Below are 22371 nucleotides of genomic sequence, written 5' to 3' on the forward strand. Positions count from 1 at the left end.
AGTGTTCTGGTAATTTTGTATTAAGATAAAGGTCACTGTACAGCAGATTTTCTTATCCAACTTTTTGTATGCAGATTTTCTTATCCAACTTTTTGTATGCAGATCTAGGAAAATAGGGCACAGAAACCTACATTTTATGCTACTAAGGATAAATAATAAATTATAATAGCACTTCCTACAAAAAGAAGTTGATTATAGATGTAGGTTCTATCTACTTTGGCTCCATGCTTCACTGTTGTATACTGAGTTTTCCAAAGGGGAAATGATTTTGTATTTTGCTCAGCATTTTTGTAACTCTGACTCTTCTATATTTAGCATTTTTACGTATTTCTTTATACTTAAAAAGTTTCACTGATTTAGTTTTAGGTCATTCGCTGAAGGTTATAATACACATAGCTGAAAGAGATTTTATTTCAGTCTTCGCATAGCTTGTTTTATTTTGAAGTGATTTTCTGCAGTCAATACCCAATGAACCTAGTTCAAGATTTGAGTTAGTCCAAAAATCTACCCTTTCCTGCTGACACTGACCTTTGTGTTTTTCCCACTAATAGCCAAAGACAGTTGATAAGGTTATTTATTTTTAGATTTAAAGGATCACAGTAAATAATTTCTCGTATGTGTGTAGTGTTACTCAGAAGAAAATAAACATGATTTCACACTGTGGCACACTGCTTAGCATTATTTTTCTGAATTTTCAATTTAAAATTTTAATCATGAGGAACAAATAAAAGACAAAATATATTGAACACTCAGGAGTGTTTTGTCAAATCATGACATCCATTAAAGACATTTGTTACACTTTAGGTTTGGAATGGACTCGTTCTTTCATGGGTATGTTCACAAGGAGGCAGAATCTCCAATTCCTGTCCTTAACTTGCACCTTCATTATTAATTTCTAATATTATAACATTCAATTATAAATAATGTTTGCCTTTTGAATCCATGTTTGAGAGATTTAGTTGGTGTCTGTTTTTCAATGTGGGCAAAGAAGAAAGAACAGAGGGTGATATGTTGGTGGATCTGAGGACAAAGGAATATGGAGGCTGGACGATAATCTCAATGAAATGTAGAATGGCGAGCAGCTTACAGACAAAATTCATCTATCCTTACCAGCTCCTATATGATAAGGTACAGAAACTACATAAGATCTACACAGGGAGAGATAGACAACATTTCCAGAAGCTTGAGATTTATACTTATTTTAATAACAGAGAAGGGTAGATCCAGAGTATGTGGGTGTTTTTTTAAAGAATTTTATGCAAGAGATTTGCATATTCTCAATTAAAGGGCAGACTGTCACCGGGCAATTTAAAACCACTATCTAAGGAAAGTCCTGGAAAGTGTCATAATTTTATGTCACATAGATAATTGAATATTTTGTAGAGAGGCTGAGAATGGTTTTCACTGAAAAATGATGAAAATTACCTGAGAATTAGGAAACAGCTTCTCTTTGCATGTGAAGCAAAATGACAAGTCATGGTTGCTGCTTACCTGAGGTTCAGCCTCTACATGTAGAATCTTCAGAGCCTGGACATTCATTTTATTAAAACTCAATAAACTTCACCACACCCTTTCTTAGTAAATTATATTTGCTTGGCGTATTTTTTTTAATTTTACAAAAGAACACTAACACTAAGAAATAGATCAAACTTTAGAAAGTATGATCTTTTCGCAAAAGCTTTATTTATCATTGAGAGTAGTTCTTTTTATATTTTACACTTTCTAAAACAAGGGAGCAGAATTATATGAACATGGGATTCATCTTCTGCACTACCATTTATGAGAATTGATAGTTAGCTAGCCATTTAGTACATGGGAACAGGAACAGTTTTTCATACTCACCCCTCATACCCAGTATTTATTGCTGCCCTTCTCCTTGGAAGCTGCTACTACTAGCGGTGATACTTGTATGATAAGTATGACTGCGGAGATTTGTGACAGGGCTTCCATGCCCTGTGCACATGATGGGGGATGGTGTTTGATTTGCAGCCACTAGGAGATTTGTGGAACTTGTCACTGGTAGTGACTACTGCAGTCTTGAGATCAGTCCTCAGCACTTTACAATCACCGTTGCTAGTTTCTTCCTGAGGCTTCAATTGTGCACGTGGTGAAATTGAGAGGAGAGTGACTTGGTAATTTTCCTTCCAAATACATTCCAACTGTACACAGTTGGAATATATTTTTTAAAAAATCGGTTGTTTGACTCATCAAAATATGGTAATATCAGCAAATATTTTTCTCTGTTTATCTTGTTTTACAAGTCAGAGCAACACACTTAGTGCTAATATTATAGATTATCATAGTTTATATAAATCTAGTATTCAACTCCTCCATGTACACAGCTGATGTGGGCAGAATGAGGGTAGTATGCATACATGTGTGGGGGGGGAGCTAAAAGCAAGCAGGGTGCAAGTGTCTTCTTATCCTCAGAAACCATTACTATAAGAGCAGATGAATCCTCAGATTCCAATCCTTCTTAGTTTATGATACTGTCAGTGTTTTTTGCTTTGTTTTGTTTTTTTTTATACAGTTTATTTTTCTACAAGCACTCTGGCTTATGAAGGACAGCACAAGAAAAGCCTGTCTGGGCATTCTATTTGTACTTTATCCAGCCAACAAGAAAGAATTGAAACAAGGAGCTAAGATGGGATGTAAAGTAATCAATGGTACTTGGTGTTTCAAACAATGGCTACTGTTAATTGAGGCCTAGCTTATTTTAGAATCTCTACTTTGTTTGGACTTCATCATCTTTACTGATTAACATCACTGATCTTAGTCTAACAAACCTCCATTGTTGATTTTCCTGCCTCTCCTCTGCTGTATTACTCACCACAATGAAGTTATCTTAGTAAGGTTTTAATGACATCTTGGAAAGAATGAATAAAATTCTAAAGGAAAAAGGAGAAGTGTTTCTCTTGCAAGTTCTCTGATGACATTATTCTAACATGATATAAGGCATACACGAGTACAGTTTATAGCTTTCAATGTTTCGCCATATTATGCCACATAAGCCATGAACAAAACTGAATATACATTTAATATTTCCATCTAGAGATTGAAATAATGTCACCAAATATATCTTATAAAGAACTAACAATATCAGGAATCTGGAGATGATAGTTGAATTTATCAACAACATAGTTATAACTACTGAATTTTTAAAGTCAGACTACAGAGGTTCATGCCTCTAATCCTAGCTACTTCTGAATACAGTTCAAAGCCAGCCCAGGCAGAGAAGTCCTTGAGATTCTTATCCTCAATAAACCAGCTGGAAGTAGAGCTGTGCCTCAAGTGGTAAAGCACTAGCTCTGAGTGAAAAAGCTAAGAAACAATGCCCAGACTCTGAATTCAAGCCCCAACACTGGCACGAAAATAAATTCAAAAACATTGCTTGCTTTGAATTGTCTATGATATAAGTTTTAATAGTGTTAAACAACAGTAAATTGTTTCTTCTTGCTAAAATTGTTACGTTTTGGTTTGGGATTGTATTCCTAGGTTACTTTTTAAATTTGTTTTGTATACATATGTGCCTTACCTTTTATAAACTCAATGCAAATATACCATATTCACATATATACTAATATAAACATTCACGTACATATTTATGTAGTCTTAGTCCTTCCCACTTTTAAGAGCTGACCACAGAAATATAGATCTGTAAAAGATATCTTGGGATTATTCAGACAACTTCCTTACTTTTTACATGATTTAAAAAAAACTAACAGAAACCTGGTGATAACTCCATAATGATACAGCTCATTATTTGCAAGAGCAATATTAATATATCACTTCCCTGTAGACTTTTTGTTACATTTTACAACTTTCGGAATTAATAAGAAAATTCAAGCTGATTTGCATCTTCTTTTCCAATAAATATGTTGGATGTAAAGATTTATTTCAGCCCATTATCTACAGAAATGTGATATCAGAAGCTATCGCCATGGCAACTGAGTTACAAGTAGATAAGAACAATAAGATATTGCCATATCTGAAAATCAATCTTTGATTCAGATTGAATACAACTTGTGTAACAAGCGTAAGTTTGTAAAGGCTCTGATAAAAAGTGAATCCATTGTCTAAAAAAGGAAGATGCTGTCATTTAATCCAGCAATGTAGGCCAAAATCAAATAAAAATATCACATTAGATTATAGTTATTATTTTTTTTACCAAGACTATGCTAGGAAGTAATAAAAAAACTAAGTTAACTGTTCTTGGTCCTGTCTTTTGGATTTTTTTTTTTTTGTGGGTCATGGGGCTTGAACTCCACTGCAGGTTGTCCCTGAGCTCTTCAGCTCAAGGTTACCACCCTACCCTTGAGCCAAGCCCCAGTTCCCGTTTTCTATAAATTAATTGGAGATAAGCGTCTCAAGTCCTTTTGTGCCTGGACTGGCTTTGAACTTGATCCTCAGATCGCAGCCTCCTGAGCAGCATGAGCCATGGTGTCCAAGCTTGTCTTTTGGATTTTTATGAACACTTTCCAGTTTGTTACGTATTGCTCAAGAAATTCATTCCTATTGCCTGGAATGAAGGTTTCCTAATGATGGAGCAAGCAGAATTCATAGATAATGTTTCTACTAAAAACATATTTCAAAAATTCCCATTTCTTGACCTCTTACATTTTCATTCTGGTTTAAATTGCTTACATTTCAGGAGTAATGGTCATGTTGATGAGTTGAGTATGAGAGTTATAATGTAGGATTCCTCCACTGTTGATTTTAAAGAGCATTGTCACATTGAGAGGTTCTAATAAAAATGTCCCTTGTTTTTTATGGTTACATTGAGAAGAGGTACATACTGAAACACTTTGGAGATGTGTAGTATAAAGCAGAATAAGTCTGATGCTAGGCAAGAGCTAAACAGTGGGGTTTTTTTTTTGCCTGGGCACTGTCCTTGAGCTTATTTTGCTTGAGGCTAATTCTCTACCACTTGAATCACAGCACCATTTCTCGCTTTTTCCGTGTATGTGGTACTGAGGAATCAAATCCAGGGCTTCGTGCTTAGGACTTTATAACAGTAGAACACATTTTCTCAAACACCAATAAATATCTTCATTCTCAGACAAGTTTGGTGAAACAGAATTTAAGTAATATCTTGCTAATAATTCCATCTAGTCTAATTCTGTTGACTCTTAAAACCATCAGTGAAGATACATGCACTTATTTCTGCTTATCTTTTATTGTATAGATATTTTTAAAAATTCCAGAATTGTACCTGTGCTTACTAATGGATATTCATTAAGATAAATTGGTTGAAATTGTACCTTTTTAGAATAATTATATTAGCAACAATATTATTTGTATATAACCAAAAGTTGGAGATAAGGATTGACATAGTACAGTTCACAAGTCAAATCAGTTTATAGTCTGATACGTTAATAAAAGTCATGTTGAAAGAGATCCTTACATATTAAGTATGTATTCTCTTGGGTGACTTTTAGGATAGTCCAAAAGCTATATGACCCACAAAAACATTTATTTTCTGGTCGTTTACAAAAAAAATCTATACTTAAGTTATTCTGCTCTTTCTATTACCTCCAGAGATGTGCTAAATCAAATCTTTTTAACCTGTATTGTTGAAGATCATAAATTCTTGAGGGTCCTTGCTAGACATAAATCCTGTTTTGCGTGGGAGTGGTGTCAGAGTTCTACTTTTAAGCATGTATATTGAAAATGAAATACATGTTTCCTCATTTTAAATGAGTTCTGCTTATTCTACAAGAGACATGCTAAGTCATACGTGATTTCCAGACTACTTTCCACCCCCAATAGCTTTCTTCTTTACATTGCTTAATAACAACTTTACACTTACTGAAAATATTAAATATATTGTAAACTGTGTGTTTATTATGTCTCAGTGCTCTCATGTGATTGATAAAATACTTAAAAGATGCATTTACTTTAATGTAATATGATAAACATATTTAGTGTGACATTCATTTATAAGTGAAATTTTCTACTCTAACTCTTCAGTTCATTATTGCATTATTAAACATTAGCTTTCACAATTCATAGCTTGATTCACTAAATAACTGTCTCTCCCATGTGGAGCAGTGGTAGGTTTTGTTGTATGTACTAAAACAGAAGAAATTGAGCTGACCCTCCTAGTCTAATGCACAGAATATGAATGCCCCGTGATAGCAGGTGGACTGTGATGTTAATTCTAGAAAATCCTGTGCAGGAAAGAGGAATTCTTTTTAAGAGCTCTGGGAAATTAGCTCAGAAGTTGGGGAGTTTAAGACATCCCATATATTTTGTCAAATGTAAAGAAAAGGCTTAGCCAGAAAAACATGAGTTTTTATCCAAGGGCACAGAGCTAGCCTCATGTTTCTTCCCCACTCTTACCTCTCATTCTACATCCAGTGCTCTGAATGCAAGGAGCTTAAGTGAAAGCCTGGACTGCATAACCATTCTGGAGCCACTGAAAGGGGCTTGTAGAGGAAGACATAAAACAAGATGTCCAGCTGAGACAAAGGCAACTGCTAGTACACACTCTTATGAAATATTTTTCAAATATACTTATCAATTGAATTATTTAATACTCATCACTTTATCCCTGTTTTATAAATGAAAAGATATATCATCAGATTAATTTACACTTGCACAAAGCTTATCCAGCTTGACAAATCAAGGCATATCTGGTTCTAACTCCAGGAATGCCTCTATGACACCTTATCACCTTTGATGAGTTCACTGTAGACATTAGGCATGAACTTGATTTCCAATTAAGCAGAAATACATTGTCTATATTGTTTAATAGATGTTCAGTTGTGTCTCTTTCATCTGTAGTCCCATATCTTCTTTTCTTGCAGAAATGTAATATAGTGATAACTGATATGAAAACCCATTTTCCTCCCCAACGTTTTAGAGACATTAGCTCATTCAATTTTAATCACATTGCCAAAAGAAGTTCCAATATGTATGGGGCATATTCTCATCCATGTAAAACAAACAAACAGATAAGCTACTTTCTGAATACAGCGAGGATTAACCAGGGTAAATATTTTGCAAACTTATGGGTTGTTTTTTTAATTCTATAACAGTAAAATATTCAATTAAAAATATATAAAATAGTTTTTATTCTTATGAATGCATAACATGCAAATATTTTTAAAGAGTATATATAGATTGAGAATATTTTCTGCCATATCTCAAGTGCAAAGGCTTCTACTACAGTCACTGTAAAAACTTCTGGCACTTATTGAATGAAGTCGTTTCATTTATAGGAAGAGGAATTCTACAGCACTGTGACCCCATTTATTTTGATTGCCTACTAGTTTTATTGCTCTTTGCGAAATATGACATGGAAAAATTTAAATTGTTCAGTCTAACTTTAATTTCTCCCAACATTAAAACTAAAATTCTGCTAAAATAGCAAACCTTTGACTGCTGAGATTGAGAAAGCTTCATTAAGGAGAAAAGGGACAATCACAGAGAAGTTTCTCTTTGTTAATGAGACTCTGGAACATTCACTTGGAAACTAAAAAATACTAAAATCAAGACTCCAAAAACTGTGAGCTAAAGTTACCCTGTGAAACATAAAGATTCTGATTAAAGATTCAAGTTTCATCCCTATAAATAAGAATCTAACTCTAAAAATATTGTGGGAAGTTATTTTCTGTGAAACTACAGTTTGAGTGTAAACACTTTGGAGATTTAGATGGCTTCTGAAAATCTAAAAGGCAGATATTTCACAAGTTCAAATATTTCAAGTGATTCCTAATGTCAGTAATTATACCATAATTTAGTAAAAGAATTTATAAGTAATATATTCCCTAGAGAATAATATAGCCTTTCCAAATGGACATAGGATAGGATAAGAAGTGCCAATTATTTTGAAAGCCATAATGAGGATAGTCATGAAACAAAAGCCACATAGTTTACAAACTCCTTCACACACTGAATCATTCCCTTTTAGTCTTGGAACATTTAAAGGTGTAGGATAATTAATGTTATATTGCCACTATTACTTGTTAAATTACAGGTGAAAAAATCTAGACTCAAGTAGTCTATTGTGAGATAAGAGTAAGAACTTAGTTTCCAAATGTGTTTATACTTAATTATCATGCAACCAAATTCCACTAGGAGTGAGCACTAAGAGAGTCTATGTATAGTTTAAAAGTTTGTCACTGATTTGTTTGCAAACTTTTCCAAAATTTACACTAGAGAGGTTTCTCTAGAAATCACTGTCATTGCTTTAATTAAAATATACTTTTGTGTGCCTACAAAGTATCTCAATCCATGTTCATAGAATGAAATAAGTTATGAACTAAGCATTGGATAGTGAATTAGGAAATTACTGTTCATTCTTAAAATTGGAAATGTGATACTTTAATATTACAATTTTAAAACAGCCAATATACATTTTTAATTCTTCCTTCTTAGCATGTCAAAGTCAGTGTTACACCAAATAAAGATAATAATTTAACTTTTAGAAAAGTTGTTCTTCCTGAAATACTGAGTGTCAAAAATGCTTAAGAAATAATCTGCTTGTTACCCCAAATTGGTCTTATTTTCCTCTGTTGATAAGTTCTACCTCTTCCCATCTTACAGGATGTGGATTCAGGGTCATTCATACTCATTTCTGTCAAGTCTGGATTACTACCCTCTCATTTCCTCAGAATGTTTCCTGTAGGATAGGATTGCTCACATTTGTTTCTAACCTGTTTTTTTCCATCTGTAGAACTCTCAGAGTAATGTATTCATTCTTTCCTAACTGCATTTGACTTGTTTAATGCTAGTGTAGATAACTAGCTATGTGACTGTAGAAGGGAAATCTCTCCTTAGTACCACCAGGAAAGTTTTCAAGTTATACAGTGGCTCACTATTTTCCTGTTGCATGAATATATGGTTCATGGAGACTTCTCAGCAGGGAAGTTCATGGGCTCTCCTGTAAATGTTCAGCTCAAATGTGAAGGAGTGTTTACATACCAAACCCAGCTTTCAATCAGCTTGTCAGTCAGAAAGTAAAAACCGCTGCATTCTTAGATGATATCGTAAATTCAGGTGTCATATCTGGGCTTCACTGAAGCCTTCCTCTATACCTTAGAGAAGATCTAAACCACAGAAAAAATACATTTTTCTTATATACACATTATTTCCTTAATAATTATATTCTGTCTACTTAAAAATACCTGCCATTATATATATATACTATACATAGTTATTGTACATATCTATATAGTTACAAATGTATTCTTATTAATTATATATGTAATCTTATATTCTTGCCTATTTGGATGCAATTCGAATTTCTGAATGTTTATTTCATGCATCAAACTCCATGAAAACCTTCAGGAAAAAGATTGATTTTATACTTCATCAATCCATCAGAATCAGCATGATTTTCATATCAAAGAAAAGCTTGCCCTTGGAAAGCATGACAAATACATTTAACTTCTGGAAACTATTTTTAGAAGAAACAAACTATTAATATAATGTTACTATTGTGTTGCAATCTCAGTGATAAATGTGTAAGATTGAGTGAATTTTAGTGCAGAATAATTAATAATTTTATTATTGGTGCTTCAATTGTTTTCGAATCTTCTATTTAAATTTAGATCAGATTAAATGGAAAAGAAGATAGAAACATCAACTCCAGTAACTCAACCCTCCATTTCTCTCATAAAAATGAAAACATATTCATAGATATATTATTTTTCAGGTTATTACTTAATGAAAGTATGATGATGTTGTTCCTCTTGACATAGTTTTTATACTTTATTGTGTATATTACATATATCCCACAAATATTCTGAATAAACATAATTTTTATTATACATTTCTGAATTATGTTTTATACTTTGCTGATAGTTTAGCATCTAAATAGTGGGGAACACTAAATGCACACTTTGCAAACATTTCTCTAAATTGTTTATGTTTTTAACAAACAATGAAATGTTTCGCTGGGCGTGGTGGCTCACACTTGTAATCCTAGCTACTCGGGAGGCTGAGAAGTGAGGATAAAGGTTCAAAGCCAGCTCGGGCACTGGTTATCTGATTATCTCCAGTTAACCTCTAGAAAATGGAATGTGGGGCTTGATTCAAGGTTAGGGTAGTAGCCTTTACCTGAAGAACTCAGGGACAGTGCCCAGGCTGCATTCAAGCCCATGACCCACAAAAAAAATGAAATGTTTCTTGAAACACCTAAAAGAATATTTGAAATGTTTCTTGAAACACCAAAAAGAATATTCCAGAACATATTCTCCATTTCCTCCAGAATAAACCAGAACAACTAGGACATAACTCACAATTCATATAATGCCACAATGCATATTTTCTGACCAAAGTAAGGACACTGCTTTATCAGTATTCTTAAAGAAGTCTCAGCTCTTTGTCCATAAGTGGATAGGACTCAAAATCTCAGTGTTCCAAATACACTCCAATCAATAGACCAGCTCCCGAAAAGGTCATCACGAACTCATTAGACCAAGCAGAATTTTAATCAGTGATGCTATGGGTCATCTTTCAGATGGCTGTGAATTTGGGTTAAAATCCATTGGATCTGTTGATTATTAGATGATATCTACTGCATACAAATTAGTGACTACAGGAGTGACCATGGATGTTAAATACACTTGCACTTTGTTTTCTAATGTATATCCTAATGAAATGAACAGTGAGATTTATGACAGGCATCAGCAACTTTGAAATAGAATCATCCAAATTTCTTATACAGTTTGAAAGTAATGAGATTTGTTCCAGAAAGTGATGAAATATATATGCCATAAATTATCTCTAAAAGAAGAGTGCTTCATAAAGCAGTATTTTTTCCATTTGTCTACATCAGATTTTAAATAACTGGTTAAGGAGATTTTTCTTTCTGAAAAAGCAAACTGTTCTATATTTTCTTTTCTAATTTTCACCAATTACAAAAGAAAAGAATCACTTCAGAATATACTAAGCCTAATGTCAATCTATCAGGAGGAAGCCATTGATGTTATTTTTATGCTGAAACTTGACCTTTTGAATATATTCTATGCATTCAGTGTCCATCCCTTTAGATTTCAACAATATTCACAGGGAGTTTTCCAGGAATCAAGTTTTGTTTCTGAGAATATTCAGGTTATGTTTTGTTAGACTTTGTACTCTACCCTATCCTTTAAGAAAATAGACATGTTTAGAATCAGGGTTCTTTTTTCCTGACAAAGTGTTTGATACTATACTAAAATCTCTGTGCTTAATGAGCAACCATTAAACTTGACACATGTTATAAAATGAGACTAGATTTTTCTCAGCCCCTTTGACAATTCCTCTGTATGTATTCATGTTCTAAATTTAGTTAACACAGTATTTTCTAGTTCAATAAAAGTCTGCAGTCATCTACTGCTAGATAAGCACTCAATGGAGTATTTGAAGACTGAGTTACCTGTGATCTGCATGACAAATGCCATGAATTTAAAATTGCCTCTGGAGAGTTAGTTTATATTCATTGCCATAATATTAGATCCCAAATCCTTATTCCATGACTCACAGTCAAAATCTGTTCCCCAAAAGTACACTTTATTATGTTTAAATAAAATAGAAACATCTCATTGACTCAAAATCTTTTTATGCCTCATGAGCACAGATGAAGCTACCTTTGGGTATATCTTAACAAATAAGAAAACACAGAATTTTGCATAAACAAAGTTTTGTATAAATAAATATAGGCTATTTTAACGATTGAATAATTATGGGGTATATGACATACGGTAAGATGTTAGTTTTGAGAATTCAGCAATGAACAAAATACTATAAATAGCTTAGAGTTCATGAGGACAGCAGAGAAGAACAAATAAAAATGTAAACAATAAGGTGATTTCATGAGCTCCTGGTGAATGACAGAGATGATGGAGGGGCTGTATTACCTGAGCAGACACAGGAGATCTTCCTGAGAAAAAGACATTGGTGACAAAACTACAGCAAATAAGAGAGGTGCATTGCCCTCTTGTCTTTTGTCTTCTTTCTTCCTTTTTTCTCTTTCTTGTCTTTCGTTTTCCTTCCTTGTTTGGAGTTACTTATGATGATCAGTTTAACATTCACCACGTTTTATCTCAGACCTCTACTACTTTTTTCTTGGTCTCTTTCTAGCATAATTCTATTAAGTCCAAAATCCTCCCATTTATCTAAGTATTGTAAAATTTTGTTGCAAACACCTCCAGAATCAAATTCCATTTGAGAAAATATACTAAATAACACTTTAAATAAAATCTTATACTATCCATTTACTTTCAAGAAGCACAATATGCCCAAGATTGGTATCATTTCTTCCCTATTTTGTGTGCTTCATACTACTTACTTCTATGATAGTGCTGCTTCTGTTATCACTTCATTACTTTATTCATTAAGAAAATAAGACAAAGGAAGACTAGATAACCAAGAGTCATAGCTAATGAAAAAAAAACACATGTGAGGCTGAAATCACAGTGGTCATTAAGTTATTGGAGATGGTCATCTGTTTCCACTGGTCACCACTAGTAAACAGCCTTGGAAAATACAAGCCACATGTCAGTCTAACTTTGGCCTCTCACACTATTCTAACTCACATACACAGAAGAGAGCTAAGAATCTAAAATTCCTTGATAATAATTTTTATGCACTAACATCTAAGTAGAGTGAAATTCAACATCTTAGCAACAAAAAACCATCCCCAATTAATTACCCCATTATTGACAGTTACTCCTGTGGGTCTGTTCTCTGTGGAGACACGCACAATACGTTGGAAAATTAAATATCCCATGAGAGTTTGCTGAATGCTGCTTCATGCTATGGGACGGCAAAGGGTCATTACTAGACTGGCTTGATTAAAACCCTATGGAAACTCTTTAACATAATTAGAACTTGTGCAAGCTCTTGACCTTATTAACCTATTCATCTATGAAATATAGATTTTTTAAATCTGTAGGATTTTGATAAAAATATAAGCCAGTATAGGCAAATTGTTCAGTCCATGTTAATAATCTAGTCCAGCAAATCTTTCTTAAAGACCAGTGATACTTTGATGTAAGCATTCAATGTTGAAAATTCAATGTCTCTTCAGGAGTTGATAAACTTCTTAATCTACTAGAGTTGTGTCCACCCCACCCCTGAGTCTTTCCTTCAGCAAGAAGGCCAACAGAATGTGCAAGCCAATCCCATCTGTGCAAAAGGAAGGTAGAGAAGGAATTGTATGAGCAGCTCCATTTTTCTCTCAGATTGGCAACAGATCCTGTGTAAAATCTTTTCTGCACTGAGGTGAGGAAAGCTGTGTGAAAAGACTGCTTCGCACTCACCAAGGAAAGGAGACCCCTCCAGACCAGTTTGCATGGGAATCCTAGCACATCAAAACTCACTTTTCTTATTCAAGATTTTATCCCTCAAAACTCAAATAGTGTGTCTTGTAGGATCAAGACATTTGTTTATACTTACAGAGATTACGTAGGAGGAAGAAACTTCAGAAGTATTCCAGCCCTTGGAAGAGTGGCAGAAATTTCTCTCAAGTGCTTAAATACAACTCCTTGCAGTGTAAAGAGCCTAATTGCACTTTCAATAAACTTATTGATCACATGAATAAATAACAATTTTTTATCACTGATTCTACAGTTTCATTCTCTTACTAAGACCAAATCTGCAAACTAATTAGAGTTAACTATCCTTCATACACAAAGAAAAAATGAAATGAATTTTTAAAATTATTAATTGAAAGGTTTCTACCCCAGAGGCAGCCTGAGACAGGAAGTAATGACCAAACCTAAATTTCCAGGTCTAGAGATAAAAGAGCTGACAGGGATTATGGATAGTAGCCATGGAAACAACGAGACAAGGCTTCATTAATACAATTTGCAGGTGAACTGTAGCATCGACTTGAAGGTAGAACTTTCTAGAAATAAATTTATTGATTTAAGGATCATATGCCCTATAAGTATTCATTCTGGAATTCTGAACCTCAGTTTGATGCAGAATAGAGCTAGAAGTTACACAGTGGAAAACATAACAGACTGACCTCTGCTTTACTGTTTGAGATGTAGGCAATTTCTAGAAAGAAAGAAAAAAGAAAAATCCCTAGCTCCTTCTTGATTGGTAAGTATACTATGAAGACAAATCTTCTTTGCTTTCTTGTCTTTTTCCCCTCTTAATTAATCACTTTTCAATTCCAGTTTTAGAGTCTTTGACTGTTACTTTAATAGTGGCTTTTTAGGTCAATTGATTTTAGTTCACTCATAAAAGCAAACAGGCAAGATGAAAGGTATTCACCAAATCTTTTAAGAGGCAGTGTCTGGACGTTTGGATGCCAAATGCAATCTGCTCTGAAATTCATGTCAAAAAAGTGCCATTTTAGAGTCTAAGTTACCTTGAAAAAGCCTTCATACAGAGAGTAAGGATATGCACTTAGCATTTTCCTGTTGCTGGGTAATCTCTCCCTTGGGAAGAAAAAAAAATGACAAATGGCAAAATCTATGTTATATGGCCCAGTATCACTCTTGTTTACAGAAGTGAGAACCATCAGTGCACCTTGAGACCAAACCATCCAATGACATGTTAGTAGTATGAACATTTCTCTGGAAATAGGGAAGGAGAAATAAGAAAACTTATAACATGGGAACTCTAGTGATTCTTTCCAGAAATGGAACTGTGCTTTGCAAACCTCTTTGGCTTGGTTGGATATCTAGATTGCTTTCCATTGGAAGAGAATGACTGTATGATGGTAAATGGAGTTAGTAAAACCAATATAAATACTTATGTTTTGTCTTCTGACAGCTTATGAATGTACAGTATTAAGTTATAGGAGAAAAGGGGCTAATTTTAGATTTGTTCCTAGCCCTCTCCATGTGAATGGTGTCGCTGTGAGCCCAGCAATGAAGTTCACTGTGTTGTAGCAGACTGCGCAGTTCCTGAGTGTGTCAACCCAGTCTATGAACCAGAACAATGTTGTCCTGTCTGCAAAAATGGTAAGACCACACTGCATAAGCTTTCAAAGAGGGGATAGTGCAAAATATAAAATACTTCACTACCACACACCATGCAGTGCAAAAGCCCTCTGAGATCTGCCTGTGGCTTTTCAATGTGAACAGAACTGATTTTTTTCTTATCTAAAACCTTAAAGTGAAAATAAGCCAACCATAGGTGAATTGTGAAGCTCTCCATCTAGGGAATTAAAGCTCTTGTAAGCTGGCTTTGTTGTGATTCTTATTATTTGTTGCTGATTTATGAAGCTATTGCAAAGAACACAGTGTACCATCTTTTTTGTGGTGATTGCATTTCTCTCTCTTGTGGAGTCTTGTGAAAAAAAGGGGGGAAAAGAAAGGAAGGAAGGAAGGAAGGAAGGAAGGAAGGAAGGAAGGAAGGAAGGAAGGAAGGAAGGAAGGAAGGAAAAGTTATTTGAAACAAAACCCAGGCAGCTGATAGGTTTTTTTAAAAATAAACTTTGTGGACTGGTACCTTCCCCAAGGACTTGTAATTAACTCTTTTGACATTTTACTAGGCACAAGTTTTGTTGAATCTGATTATATAAATCCATTCAGCTAAAATTTATTAAATTGCTCACCTGGCTTCTCTTTTACTTCTCCAACTGACCTGTCATGCTGACCGTGTTCTCTGATTTAGTGGCTGAAAATAGATACCCTCCTGAAGTTCTAGCCTACCTGATATGTGCAATGATATTAAATTTAAGACTCCATATTTCTAAAAAATCTTCTGAAGGAACTGGAAAAGATACAGGAAAGAACAATCAGATGATTTAATGGTTGAAAAATAGGACCTATGAGGATAGACTGAAGGAGTTAGCATAATTTGTCCAGGAGAAGAGAAGGCTCAGGGGAGAACTGACTGTCATAAAGTATATGAATCATTAGTCTAAAGTAGAAGGAGCTTGTTAGTTTTCATTTTCTCCAAGGATGAAAAGAAGAAAAACTCAAGCATCTAATCAATCTTTAAAAATAGGATTGACAACTCTTTGACTGATGAGTCCCTTTTTTTCCCCCTTCTATACGCAACTATCTAAATAGGTCCTTGAGGGTCTTTTCTTCCTTGAGATGGTGATGGTTAACTTGTTCTCACTTTTAAGCAAAAACAGCCATGCGTGTCAAAAGCTTACCTGGGCCTGGGAGTTTGGCCTAGTGGTAGAGTGCTTACCTAGCATGCACGAAGACCAGGGTTCGATTCCTTGGTACCATATACATAGAAAAAAGTCAGAAGTGATGCTGTGGCTCAACTGGTAGAGCTCTATTCCTTAAGAAAACCCAATCTTAAGACCGGCAAAAAAAATTTTATCTGGAAACACTCCACATGTTTTTAGAGCAACTAAACAATGTATTTAGGATAAATCATCTAGAATACATATGCTATAAGAAAGTGTAAAATATACTCGAGTTTATGTTAAATCAGCTGTTACAAACTAGGGAAACTTACTTTTTATACCACACAAGATTATCACCTTTCTCTATACATGTGGAGTTAGAAAACTATCTTTCTAATTAGATTATTTTTGTACAAAATGTATAATTAGTTAATTAGTGAGCAACTCATCAGTATACCTGACAAACAGATGTTTGTCCTAGGTTTAAAATATTGCATAGTTAGGTTATTTACTTAAAGTTTTTATTGTGCCCTGAAACATTGTAAAATGATGACTTCTGTCTTTTCTTATGATTCCCATGAAAAATTTTTTAAAAAGAACAAATGGAGTAAATCTACATCAAAATAGATCTCTGTGCTTGTTAGGCAGGAGTTGTAGCACTGAGCCATGTTCTCAGCTCTAGAAAATCAACTCTGTATATGGCAGTGAGTTGTTACAATTTTTAAATTAAATGCTATTATTTTAGTACTTGTGGCCCCAAAATATTGCAGAATCAATACCAAAAAGAGACTACATCAAGGACCACTGAAAAACCCTTTGTGTTTTCAGTCATAGTATTTTATTAAGAAAACAAGATTAGTTGTCAATCTTCTTGTTTTGTAAGCTTAGCCCAGGAAACAGAAACAGATGACCCATGTACAGAAGAGCTGTAGGAAAATATTTAATGCAACGAGGACAGTTTCTTCAACTTCCAACATGTGATAACTCTATTGCCTCACCTTTGAGAGGACACATTTGCCCATTCTATTGCAAACTATCATTTAAAATATGCCTACTATTTTCTGAGACTAAAGTAAAGCCACAAAAAATAAAAATAAAAATCTATCCTATGGATTCAAGATAGAAGCAGTAGATTGTCATTTGTATCATAATCTTATGCCATTTTCTATGTTTTCTTAAATCTTCTTAAGTGTTGATGATTTTGGCAGGCAAATATTTTTCAGTTTGCATAAATGTTGATTGTCTTGGCTGTCATATACTTTCCTTTTGCATACCAAGATTGATTTTCCTGGCTTCCTGAATTTGAATTTGCCAGGAGCAAGAGGCATTTCAGATATAAAAATGAAAGTTTAAAGTGATAGCTTCTACTCCACCTAATAATAGGACTCAATATTTAGCGAACACCAAAACCCTTGATTTTAGATTAAGATAGAACAAAATAAGAAAACATAATGGTATATGCATCACTAACCCAGAAAACTAGAGCCAGCAATGGAAAAATAATAATTATCTCTAGAAATAAGCATTTTAATAGCTTAAAGTACAGGGAAATTTCTTCCCAAGACAAACAATGGTGCTTTTCCATTATTATCAATAATGTAATTTGTAACAATCAATTTAATGACATATACTTTTGGAATTTTGTTCTAATTACATAAGGGAGATAAAGAAGTTTAAACTTTCTTGTCTCAATAATTGCAGAAAACAGGATTTCCAATAATAATCAATGAATATAGTGAAACCACCAAATTATATTTCCTTTTCATTAAAGTTATTTCAGCACCATGACTGTCAATTGAACCAAAATAATAGTGGAACTTTAAAAAAAAGGTGTTAGTGATCAACCTACGGTGTATATAACACAGAGAGAAGGATCAGTATTACTTTTTATTTCAAATAGATTGAGGAAGCAACACAAAAATTTCTTGTTTTAAAATTAATATGTATTTACTTCCCTTTCTTCTATTCATCTGCAAGAGTTGGTAAACCAAATGCCTTCCTGAGAAGGATGGCATTTCCAGATTGTTTTACTTGTCCAAATAGTGTATTACTTTGACCCTTCTGGCCAAGACTTTTTCATTGGAAATAATGAGTACTATTCACATTTATTTTTGTTGGTCCTGGGGTTTGAACTCAGGACCTGAGTGCCTTCTTTGAGCTCTTCAGTTACCACTCTTTTACATTGAGCCACAGTGCCACTTCTGGTTTTCTGGTGATAAATAAGATAAGAGTCTCAGGAGTTTGACCTAGTGGTAGAGTGCTTACTTATTTTGCACAAAGACTCTGTTTCTGATTCCTCAAACATAACATATACATAGAAAAAGCTGGAAGCGGTTCTGTGGCTCAAATGGTAGAGCTCTAGACTTGAGAAAGCCTAATTACAGTGTTCAGGCCCTGAGTTCAAGCCCAGAACTGGTTTAAAAAAAAAAACATCTCACTTACTTTAGTGCCCGGGCTGGCTTTGAACTGTGATCCTCAGATCTCAGCCTCCTGAGTAGCTAGGATCACAGATGTGAGCCACCAAGCCCAACTCATACATACTATTTTTGTCCCAAGTTACTACAAATATATGTTTGTTGAATACCAAATACCTGGAATAGAAAATAGGTGACTGTTAAAATATTTGATTAGTGGAACACTCATTTAAAAATGTAGTTATTTCATCAGTCAGTATTTCCATAAGGATTTTTGTTTGCTTGCCTCTTTTTTTTTTTTTTTGTCAGTTTCAGTGATTAAGCTTTCTCAGGACTAGAGCTATACCACTTGCACCACAGCACCACTTATAGTTTTTTTCTATGAATGTGGTATGGGGGATTTGAACCTAGGGTTTCCTGCATGTTAGGCAAGCACTCTATCCTAGGCCAAACTCCTTGCCCATGTCCATAAGTTACTTTCACAGGCATCTAGTGATCTTAGCAAAAGTTTCTAGGACCCCCTTCTCAGAAAACAGCTGGGAGTGGTGGCATACAGATCAGAAGTGTAAAACAGGCGGATTGTGGTCCAGGCTGGAAAGAAGGGCTGGTGGGGGGAGAAATGGAAAGAAGCAAGAACCCATCTCAAAATCACCTGTACAAAGAGAGGTCTTGGAGGCATAGCGTAACAGGAGAGTTCTTACCTAGGGAGCAAGATACTCTGAGTTGAAAGCCAGGTTGTGGAGTTTTCATTTCCCTTGTAATTTCACACCTATTGACATACTGTATTCAGATATCAGATATTTAGTGTTCCTTGCTTTCTTCCAATTTAGTGCAGATACAAATAAATCAGAAAGTAGACTGCCTAAAATGGCAGTGGGGAAGATGGGAGGGGGAAGAAAGAAACGGTTGATATGCAAACAAGAAAGATAATTAATTTTTATGGCTTTCTAAATTAGCATTTTCCAAGAATAAGAGGCAAGATTAAAGTGATAAACATGGGAATGGGTATCAATGTTCACTACCTGATGAATGTAACTGTAACCTCTCTATACGTCACCCCGACAATAAATTACAATAAAAAATAAAATACTTGAACACAAAGGTTAAAATGATAGGATCTACTACAGCCAATATTAAATTTTATAGATATACAGTACCTTCTAAAACTACTTAAGACATGCTTGTTGTGTATTAACATAATATGTAAAGAATTCCTTGCAATGGGGATGAAAAAGAAATCACAGTGCTGGAAATTATATGTATGTATAATTATATAGTATATATTCATAGATTAAAAAAAACTATTGTCTAGAAATACTTTTGCCAGAAGAGATCATGGAAATAGAAATTAAAACAATAAGGTACCAAAATTTTATTGACAATATTTTCAGCTTGCTGACACTTGAGAGTGACAAAAGTATTCAGAAGACAATTGAGAAAATTATGTTGGACAACTTTTAAGAAGCTCCTTTCTAGCAAAATTTTCATGTCATTTGTCACATTCATGTTCAAAATTTTCCCTTCATCTTAAGAGGAAAAGGCTGTGAGAAAACCTAATAATCTTTAAATTAAACAATGAAATATATTAAAGCTTTAAAATTAGTTCACTTTTTGCTGTTACATAAAATAAGCAAAAGTTACACAACAGTCCAAGCATTGTTTTGTATTTAATACAGTAATATACGTAAAGATTCCACCTTCCTTTTTTTTTTAGCAGTATCCTGAGAATTGAGCTCAAAGCCTTATGCTTCGTAGCCATTGAGCCTCACCTCAGTCCTAAAATATACATCTCAAGTGTTATTTTAAAAGACACATGATTTAAAATAGATATTAAATTTTATATGCATATAAGAACTAAGTGGATATAGAATAGAATGGTAATAATGATCCAACGATTACTTGGAGGGAGTAGAAGGAAGATGGTAGAGGGAAGAAAAAAACAATAAAATTCTTTAATAGAGGAAATATTTAGATAATCGAATTGTGTGTAGAGGTTATCAAAGTACAAATGTTCACCAACATAAATATTACTTTGTGTCTTTAAAATGTAGACTGGAGTATCTTTAAAACCTTTTTGTCAGGCCGGGAGTATGGCCTAGTGGTTAAAGTGCTTGCCTAGCATGCACGAAGACCCGGGTTCGATTCCTCGGTACCACATACATAGAAAAAAGCTGGAAGTGGTGCTGAGGCTCAAGTGGAAGAGCTCTAGCCTTGAGAAAGTCCAAGGACAGTGCTCAGGTCCTGAGCTCAAGCCCAGGACTGGCAAAAAAAAACAAAAAAACAAACAAACAAAAAACCTTTTTGTGGATTTGTGTCTCATGGGAGAGTTTCAAAAGAGTACATGCTAATTTTTTAACTGTTATTCAAGGATCAGAGAGAAAGTAAAGTGAAGAAGCAAAATTTGATTATTCTACTATGAGTCTTTATTGAATGATTCTTTACAACTGCGTGATGCTTTTATAATTTAAAATATTTCCTCATACCTTTAAAGAAAGAGAAATTCAATGTTATATAAACTTCTCCAGAGAAGATACATGAAAGAAATGTTCATTTTTAATGAAGCATGGTATAGATACAAACCAAAAACTATGCACAGAAAATGAAGTTATAAAAAGCCCCACTGTGCTTATAATTATGAAGAAATCTTAAATAAGATTCAATTACCAAAGATCCAATCTAATATCCTTAAGATGTAGATTTTACAGAGAATAAAATTCACGTATTTTGTATCTCCAATGTTCGAAAGCAGCATTCTTCAATGAATTACACAGACATTTCTGCAGAAAAATATGATGATCAAATTAAGAACACTGAATGATTCATATCATTTCAGTTGAATTTTTAATCTCAATGGAATTTTTGTAATAAGGCAAGAACAACAATTTTTCCCAGAGCCATGGAAAGGAGTTTTATGATTGGTCAACAGCAACGACCAGGAGGTTTTAAAATTATGCCTCTTAACCAAGAGGCATTTCCTGCAGATTTGCAAAAAAAAAACAATATGAACTTTGTTAGCGTAAGTTTTTCCATGACTAATTACTGAGATAAATCATGTTATCACTTCTATATGCTACTAAAGATTGGATATAAATCAACAAAACTAATGAAAAAAATTTACAGACAGATAACTTTTTACATAATAACATACATTTACTGTCTCCCTGAAGGCCAGAATCATATGTAATAGATAAAATAGCCAATCCTACTTTGTAAAAAAATGTGTAAGATGAAGATACACACTTTTTGATAGTTACAAATCATTCAGATTCTCTTATAAGAAGGAACATGCAAAGGAAAAATTCATTTCATTTATTTTTACCCAAAATAATATCTAAATCCTAGAATTTAAGAGTTCATTTCAAAAATCACTGATCCAATGTGTTTTAAGATTATTGACTATGGGAAAATAGATGAAGTAACAGAAATAACAAACGTAGTCCTATACTACTTTGTTGGTAGCAACTCCTTTATATAGCTATTTAAAAATAAAAAATAATTTAAAAAATTTATCTCTTGATAAATTTATCTCTGATAGGTAAACTGATAGAAGAAATCAAGAAATTTTTGAATATATGGACATACATATATATGTGTATATATGCATATATGTATGTAACCCTGACTTGTAAAATGATCAGTGAACAATATTAATATTTTCTGTCTTGACAAATGAGCTCTCTAATTAATGAATAATAATCAGGAAAGTTGTAGAAATTAATATAGATTTAAACTTCAACATGCTATGAGTTAGTATCCAAAAAAGAACAGATTCCTTTCCTCAAATTCTCTGCACCTTTCATTTGCTTTGCATTAAATGAAATCTACTTAATTAGAAATTTATGATTTAAAATTAATACATCCTTTTTAGTTACAAAAAATAATACACCAGTGACTCACAACTATAATCATAGCTACTCAGAAGGC

General features: G+C 33.8%; 1 protein-coding gene across 1 annotated transcript in view; it reads left to right on the forward strand.

Annotated features, from left to right (window-relative positions):
- Vwc2l (von Willebrand factor C domain containing 2 like) overlaps positions 1-22371 on the forward strand; it is a 44264-nt gene that overhangs the window by 4555 nt on the left and 17338 nt on the right. The window contains exon 2 of the mRNA XM_090355217.1: positions 14777-14906. Within this exon, the coding sequence (XP_090211343.1) occupies positions 14777-14906 (130 nt within the window). The remainder of the gene's footprint in view (positions 1-14776; positions 14907-22371) is intronic.

The sequence above is a fragment of the Megascapheus bottae genome, chromosome 21 (genome assembly GCF_031878675.1).
Source record: "Megascapheus bottae isolate mThoBot1 chromosome 21, mThoBot2.hap1, whole genome shotgun sequence".
In the NCBI taxonomy this organism is placed as follows: domain Eukaryota; kingdom Metazoa; phylum Chordata; class Mammalia; order Rodentia; family Geomyidae; genus Megascapheus; species Megascapheus bottae.